At 31.9% G+C, this 9,114-nt stretch overlaps 1 protein-coding gene across 1 annotated transcript in view; it reads right to left on the bottom strand.

The window, feature by feature from the left end:
* Window positions 1-6,283: 6,283 nt before the first annotated feature.
* The window catches only part of LOC108748482 (homeotic protein antennapedia-like), a 13,277-nt gene continuing 10,446 nt past the window's right edge, over window positions 6,284-9,114 (bottom strand). Inside the window, exons 2-3 of the mRNA XM_018486677.1 lie at window positions 7,129-7,274; window positions 6,284-7,053 (exon numbers count right to left, since the gene is read on the bottom strand). Coding sequence (XP_018342179.1) covers window positions 6,673-7,053; window positions 7,129-7,274 — 527 coding nt within the window. The 3' untranslated portion in view covers window positions 6,284-6,672. The remainder of the gene's footprint in view (window positions 7,054-7,128; window positions 7,275-9,114) is intronic.

Genomic DNA, 9,114 nt, shown 5'->3' with positions numbered 1-9,114 from the left:
TCCATTATTTGTCAACGGAATTATTCTGACACAAATAGAGCAAAATAATTATACAAAATAATTTATTCCACATATTTTTATATTATATTTATTTTTATATTTACTTATTGCATATACCTATTTTTTATATGTCCTTCATATAAAAAATTAAAATAAAAGACCTCTCTCGATATCTTTGATGAATTATTTATTAACTACCTACGATTAAAAGCAGAACATTCCTTATAATTAAAAAAATTCTTATTGAAATACAATCTTTTTACACAAAATTCTTGTTCTTCGTGTTGTAATGTTAATTAATTCAATATCATTCGAAAAATATATTTGACGTAAAATCTAGCTTATCTAGCGTAAATCTGTTTTTCATTTAAAAAAGACATAGTATAAACTTTTTATATTATCATAGAAAGCTTGCCATCTGGAAAACTTGAAAAAGTCAAGAAAAGTCATTTCAAAATTCATTTTTTATGGATAAATTAATTTCTTTAGCATCGAGTCTCCTAGTTAGGCGATTTATAATTTGCATCAGATTTAAAAATATAATTTGAGATATATACTGTCAAATAATCACGCACTAGAAAGTGCATTTATAAACAAAAATTGCAGTTTTCCTCGTTTTTTTTTATTTATATGTAATTTTTATCGCTATTCGTCACGAAACGATCACGATTACGTTGACTAATTTTTTAAAACTGTTACTCTATAGTTATGATCATGTTTACGGAACAAACTTTTGAGAGAGTCTCGCCGTCGGAAAGAAATCATGGAGGTAGAGTTGTGTCGCATAAACCGTGTAAAGTTGTCGGTTCGCCGGCGACAGACCAGCTCGATTGCGTCGAAGTGTCGGGGGTTGGTTTCAGGATGGAGTGAGGGGGAGGAGGGGACACAGGGTGGACTGGGGTTGGACATCGATCTGGTAGTTAACTTCAGTGCCCCCGCGGGACTCGTTGCCACCTTCGTCTGCGCTCGCGGTATGCGTGGATGGGGTACGATCTGGAACAGGGGTTGATGATTCGCGTGCGCGCATAAAATGCATTACGCGTTTTTACGTTTGTGTTTACACGCAATCGCTAACGAGACTCGTTCACTGCCCACAGCGAGACAGCGAACAACTCCGATGCGGAGCAATTCGCTAAAGGGACACTCCATAATCCCTAAATCAGAATTAAATCGATAGTGTGAATTGGATAATCTTGGATTGACCGCTTACAGTTGCATTCAAATGTCAGGATGCGATTACCTAATATTTTCCATATTGCTATATCAATTTATATTTAATTTATCATTACCACAATTATTAATGAGATAATGGACGTGGTGCATACATTGATAATTAATTCATATATCTTAAATTATATTTTAAAATCTGATGCAAATTATATAAATCGCTTAAGATGGAAACTCGATGCTAAACAAATTAATTTATCCACAAAAAATAAATTTTAAAATTCCTTGACTTTTTCAGGTTTTTCAGATGGCAATAGAAAGTTTTCCATGACCAATATCAAATATGTAAATTTTAATATTTATAGAAACAGGAATTATATGAAAGCTATCCTATATTACTAAAAAAACAATCCAGGCAATGCAAAGTTTAAAATCAAGACATAAGACGTCTTAAAGATATTTTTAAACGTCTTTAAGATATGTTATGTCTCGTTTTTAGATATGTGTGTGTTTAGATATGTGTTTTCTGAGAACAAATATTTAGAAGCTTAGCCGTATAATGAAATCTTGGAGGCAATTAAGGTTAATACAAAATAAATTGGTATTGGAAAAAAGAATACAGTTCTAATAAAAAAGGATGACTAAATAAAAATACTGAATAAAGTATAAATTTTAATTATTTTATTAAAATTTAATTTAATATATAAATATATAATGTATTATTTGAAACATCCAAAAGTTGGCTTTCTTTATCGTATTTGATTTATTAAAATTGTTTTGACTATTTGAATTTTAATGTTACAGTTTAAAGTAAAAAATATATTTAATGAAAATATATTTAATGAAATACGTATCTCAATTATAACAAAGTTAAATTAAAGTGAATTAAGCTTCGTATTAAACTGTATGGAAATTAAAACAAAAAATAAACTTGACATTGTGAGAAATTTCTGTCAAATTTCTACATTTAAAAAAGTAATAATAAATATAAATATAAATAATTATATTTCTTTTAACATAATGACCGAGCATGGCCTAGTATATAATTTTACTGACTAAAAGAAAATTAGTATTTGACTATAAATGTTAGATAGATTATTTAAAAAATTATAATAATTGTTTAGAATAAAAATATTTTAAGGAAATTGAGCAAAGCTCAAAATTCCAGACTCTTTTATTTTCCCTGATTTTTCCAGGTTTTCCAATTTAAATTTCTATGACTTTTCTTGCTTTTCCGTCTGTTTTTTTCAAGTCTGTGGCAATCCTGTTTATCATAATTGCTACGAAAAAGAAAATTAATGCACTATTTTTGTTCCGAACTGTACGTAATATTCGAATCCGTAATTTATCCACCCGTGAAGCGATCATATTCGATATTAAACGTATGAAGCTATCTCTATGATAATCAGTCGTTCAGAATTGCGATCGATCGTTTTATATTCTTCGATTATTCTATATATTACCTTTAACCATCTACTTTACTTGCCTTCGACTAAATTAACAATATCAAAGAATGAGAAATAAGCGAAACAATTCTCATAATTTGTTAAGAAATGCGACGAATATAATCCAGTTTATATAAAGTATTATAAAGAAAAATCAGTTATTTTTCAAAGCTAGAATTGTATGCTCAAATATTTCCGAAGCAAGATTTTTACGATGCTAATATTTTTCTTCGATTTCTTATATACCGTTCACGGGCATTTCAAAATTGGACCAATGATCAGTATTATATCTATCGTGAAGTATGGTAATAAACACATAAATGTATTATCGGACGCGCTCTTTATTCTTTCTCTTAGTATTAATCTTGGAAAAACTTCGAATTGCATGGAATGGCACACCAAATCAATTTTTACAAGATGCGAAGAAACAGTCTTTTCCAATTGCAAGGGATTGACGCATAAAGGAAAAGGTTAGTGCACGTGATATGATATGATCCAGTTTCGAAACTATTGTTCAATTCGCTGTCGCATCTTCAAGTTCTCGCACTGCGATGAGAGATGAGATGTTCCTGCGATTTTTTATGTCCGCTGAGTTCTGTGAGCGTATCTGCGTCGGGTATGCAAAATCAGATAGATAAAGACGAAACGTGTGTCGAAATGTATTAATAATCTATTACAGATACGGTCGTCGATGCTCTCGATCGACTAATCATCTATCGTCGCATCTCATTGCGTCGGATTGTGTCGGCGTTCATCCCCGTCTTATATCTCCATTTTCTCTAAGTTCTTTGAAGTAAAATCTTACTTTAAAGGATGAAAATTGAGCCAATCTTGAAAAAGAATGACTCAGTTTTTAATTTTTTAAAATGAGATTTCACTTTACAGAGTAAGATTTATTCTAAAAGTTTTAAAGAGCGTGTAAGTATATATTCTTTGATTTACAATACCACACGAGATGGAAATACTCTGCAAGCATTAAGCGCCACTTGCATTAGTATAACTTGCATTAGAAGTTCGAAATCGATCGAATCGATTCATAAATAATAATGATATTTGGGTAACACATAATTAATTATCTTAAGATAATTATGTTAATTACATAATTAATTGTCTTAAAACATCGTTCAAATTCGTTGTAATGATTAATGCGATGCCGACCTATTTTTAAATTCTCAACTAAAAATTCAATACGCGCATAAATTAATATTAGTGACAATAACGGGCAAAGTAATAATTAATATTAAGAGCAATGATTGAATCTGATATAATTTTGATGAGTTGCGAGTAAAATGTTTGTGTCGGCTGTATCAAATTTTATAGTATAACATAAAATTTTAATTATAATAATATTGTAATACTTTTATTTCACGGATATTTTCTTCAAAGGTGCCAAAGGGTTTGCGGGTTATTGCGGTGTCGCCCTGATAAAGTAAACCCTGGCAAAGTTCACGAAATATTGATATTGTCAATGGATCACATGGCAATAAAATTATTTTATAATATAAAATTTTATATAATGTTTAAATATGATTTGTCAAACTATGAGGAAAAGATACATAATTTATTAAGAATTGACAAAGAGATAGCTCGGATAATTGAAAATTTCATTTCATTGTGGGAATATATCATCCATCTACAAAAAATTATATTATTATTTAATAAAGAATAACGGTTCAATAATTAAATTAAATAGTATAAAAATTTGACTCTTATCGGGTCATTCTCAATGTTGAATTATAATTTTAAATTGTTACCGGGGGGTAACGACGTAATAAGATGCTCGCAAATTAATCTTATAACGAACGCATGTAATTCTTGCATGTTGGCTAAAAGAGACTGGGCAACTTTTGGATTGCAACAATAAAAAACATTTCTATAGATAAAAAAGATTGTAACAGACAAGATTTATTCTTAATTATTATTCGGAGATTTAAATATTACATCGGTATTTTTTTCATGTTATAAAACAACAAACAATATTATTTGCTAATTTTACAATTACGGAGATAGCGTCTTGTCGAAGTGATCGTCACTTTGTTGTGTAAATATTCGCCATAAGAAATATACGAAAAGTCTAGCGAAAATATAGACTTCGCGGATGTTATTGTAATATTCAAGCAGTGTAGCTTGCTTTACTATTAACAGATATAACGCTATTATATTATACTATTATATTAAGATATCAAATTGGAAATTATTATCGACATTATCCATCTACACAATTCATCTACACAATCCACCTTACCATAAGGCACGTATATTTTTAAAATTTTCTTTACAAATACATTTATATACAAACATACCTATTTACAGTAAAATTAAATTAACAATTAATTAATTTACAGTTAATTTAAATTTATCTATCGGTTCACGGGTACGCCTAAACTCGTGGCAACCCGATCGTCGTGTGTGCGATACTGACAATTGCTATTATTTTCTCCGTCATCGTAATAGTTATCATGATCAAAGCTATGAGCATTCACTTATTAGCTTTTGCGCGACGCAAAAAATATAGATACTCAATATAACGAATCGAATGGAGTTTTAATACAATATGGTATGATTATATATATATATATATATATATATATATATATATATATATGTTATATTTTGAGAAAAAAAAAACAAGAAAAAAGGAAAAAGAACGCATCATAAGAAACGTACTATAAAAACATATGCTTTTGCGCTGATAGTGTCACAGAAAAGTAATGATCAATCATAATAAATGAAATAATGGTTAATTTGTTTAATGGCAAGCGTACTTTTTATTTATACACTAGAATTATACTATATGTATACGTTCCAACGCCACGTGTACATATTTAGAGCGTACTTTGCGCATTACATTTACGGAGCGTCGTAAATTACGCTGATGACTAGTAGTGATACGAGTGATATCTAAAATTTTCGAGCATCCAGCGCTCGGTGAATAGAATTGAATCCGATCCTAATTAACTCTTCAGCTGTGAATGTACGCACCTCTCTATTATTTATATATAAAATAATATATATTTCGCATATACCTATTTATATATAGAATAATACGCATACATAGAGATCTAGCGGGAATCGAAACAGTTGCAGTAAAGGCAAGTGAAATTTACGACGCTTCTCGCAGTTAATTTACAACGTCGTTTTGTGTCGATGCAGAATAAATCCGTGCAATGTCACAATTACTTACAAAGAAGCTCTTTTGCATGCCATAGTTAAAGAGTTAATACACTTTGTTTGGATAACTCGATTATTTTCGGATACTACTGTCCCTATCTTAAAGCTAGACTACACGCGTAATTCTTGAGATTCGCGCAGACGGTCGGATCTCCCTATTATCGGGATAGTCAAATAAACTGTCTATTTTAAAACTTTTTCCCCTCAATCTCCCCTAATATCCAGGTACAATTACGAAACACGATCATATAATAGACTGCATGAATATCTAAATACGGACGTATATTTTTAGATTCTGCTCGAAATTGTCAAGTACAAAGACATTCATGTAATCTACACTCGATATATTCACTTCTGACTTAAACCCTACGCAGAATGAAATATTAGGAACATGACTATATAAATATTAAACACAGAAAAATAAGAAATATTTAATTTTTTTATTTTTGTAATATTAAAAATTTATCGTTGTTTCTAATATTTCCTCCATTGTGCGCAGAGTTTTAGGCTCTTGCGGAATTAATAGTGCCGCGAGCATAGAATGTAAAATATCGAAAGCACGACCGTTATATTAACGGGGATCGCCGTGGACATAAACCCGACAAAATTAGTGAGATCAAAGCGTTTTCCACGATCTGTAATCCACGAACGATCCGTTTAACAACGGTCGTTTATCACAGGCCGTTGTATGCGAGAGTTACATTTAATTATCTTATACGCGTTTTATAATTATCTTATCGTATCCATTCGCTCGTCTATTCGCAAAACCCTTTGTACATTGTGCTCGAAGCGATAAACAATAGATACCTCACCGTCCCATTTGCATCGTTCCATCTCCATAAGTTGTTCGAATTTCCGGGGAGTTCGGAATTCTCGGCAGCGGATCCTTTTACATTGGGTTAGAATGGCCTGTATATTGCATAGGCAGTGTCGTGGGCAGCGACGCCGGTTGCGACGTAGGTTGCGACAGTGTCGTAGGTAAAGATGTGGGTAGAGATGTAGACAATGTGGGTAGAGATGTCGACGTCGTAGGTGTTGAAAGAGGCACGGAAGAAGTATTCTCGTTGGTCTGCATCAGACCGCCCAGCATCCCACCCATCTCCGTTCCACTGGTGGAATAACCCATCATACCTCCACCCACCACTTCCACCGTCGTGGAGGCCGCCGCTGCAACGTCTTGCGCTCTCATCTGCCGCTCTCTTATTTGTTCTTGCTGTTTTTTCATTAGCTTCCGCTCTTTCGCCCGTCGATTTTGGAACCAGATCTTTATCTGCACAGAAATGATCCGTTTAATGATCGTCCTATAGTTTGAGAATTTTCATTGATAAAGGAACGTGACACTTACCTGACGTTCCGTGAGACCGAGCTGAGCAGCGAGATCCGCCTTGCGTTTGATAGTAGTATAATGATTCATATGAAATTCTTTTTCTAATTCTAGCCTTTGATAGTCCGTGTAGACCACTCGGTATTTGTCTTTTGTGCGAGTCTTTCCTGAAAAAGAGGCAGATAACGACCGGTGTTATTACGCGGTTAATATCTATCGTACTGATTCTCTTGTCAATAATACGTTAAAAAGATAACGTTTTCAGCAAGTATACCGCGTGGCGATATTAAGAAAGTAAATGTTTCGTAATTAATTTCACGTCAGGCTAAAGAATGTGAGAAGCAGTAATTTGCTTAAGTCATTCCGCAAGATCTATATATGATATGAACATTTGCTTGCTAATTCCGAATGTAATTGCGAATAACATACGCTAATACAAATTAAAGTAGAAGAAAAATGAAAAAAAACAATGGAAAGAGCTGGATAAATTTTTGTCAAAAATATTCTGACTGCAATGAGCAATTCATTTCGTTTAAGTTTTCACTCGAACATATTAAGAAAAAAAGCCTATTTTATTACAATATATACAACTAACATTAGTATATATGTATGTATACATTAAAATAATATTCATCCCATTTCAATTATTTTTAGCAAAAATTTAATTTAGCACTAATATTTATATAAATTATATTTAATATATATAAAAAGTTGTGTTAAAGAAAATTTGAAATAGTTAGAATAGTAAAGAATATTTACAATTTAGAGTAATTATTTGTCTCAATATAATTGATTACTTTAAAATTGTAATAACAAAGTATGAAAGTAATAAAGATTAAGAAAAACAAAATATTAAGATAGCAATTAAGGAAGATAATTGCTATCTAACATCATTAATATTTTCATATATTACCTTTCATGATATTCGTTGCTCTAAAACTTAGTTTTAATTAAAAATTGTACAAATATATATAATGAAACATCAATAGCTATACGTATAAAATATACTGTCACATTAATAGTTTGCATTTAAAACGATTATAATCATGCTCTAAGCACATAAAAACTATTTTAAAAAAGTAGGAAGATATATAGAGTTATTAACTTCTAATGCGGATTAATTTATATTTTATGATAGTCATAATTATTATAATAAAAGAAAAGGCAACGCGCACACATACACATACTCATACACGTACACACACAAAATTACGGTAACTTGAAATAACGGTATTTGCAAAATGAGAGATGCATCTGTAATTTGCAATGAATAACGCGAAGCGCGATTATTTCTTATGAGAGGAAACGACGTGCCAGAAGGCGGTAAAAAAAAAAGAGAAGTGGCTGGCAATCGCACAGTGTGAATGCGTTTTCTTACGACGTGGCATTCTTGGCGGTACACGCGTACAAAATATAGAATGGAGAGAGAGAGAGAGAGAGAGAGAGAGAGAGAGAGAGAGAGAGGAAAAGGGAAACAGGGATGTAAGAATATGTGTGCGCGTGTTGTGTGTATGGGAACGGCAAGAGATGGCTCAAGAGAGAGGGACACGATTAGATAAGGCTCCGCCGGCGAGATCAAAGGCGTGCACGTTAATCCACCACTCCTCGATAAGGGAACTCTGAGGCCTTCGCAGCGTTACGAATAAGCAAGCGACCTTAGACTTTTCGTCGTTACACAGAATGGCTACAGTTTGTGGCAGTATGGCTGGTATCGGGCAGCAAGATATCCCTGTGGCAAGGATGCGCAGCAAGAATGGCAAGGATAAATAATAGAGTCAATCCACAAAAGCCAAGAATTCATAAAATTTTATTGAAAACGTCCATTTTAATCAAAAAAGATATCTGATAATCTTCGAGATCTGATATTACTTTGAACGCTTCTTTTTGATTTTTCTTCGTATTTTCTCTTTAAATCAATGATTACGAAATTAAATCTTGATAATAAAGTGAAATCAAGTGATAAACTCCAAATTTGTAAAATAAAATTTTAATTTATTTCTTTTTTAT

This window comes from Trachymyrmex septentrionalis, unplaced genomic scaffold (assembly GCF_001594115.1).
Source record: "Trachymyrmex septentrionalis isolate Tsep2-gDNA-1 unplaced genomic scaffold, Tsep1.0 scaffold223, whole genome shotgun sequence".
Lineage (NCBI taxonomy): Eukaryota > Metazoa > Arthropoda > Insecta > Hymenoptera > Formicidae > Trachymyrmex > Trachymyrmex septentrionalis.
This window is presented reverse-complemented; position numbering and strand designations above follow the sequence as displayed.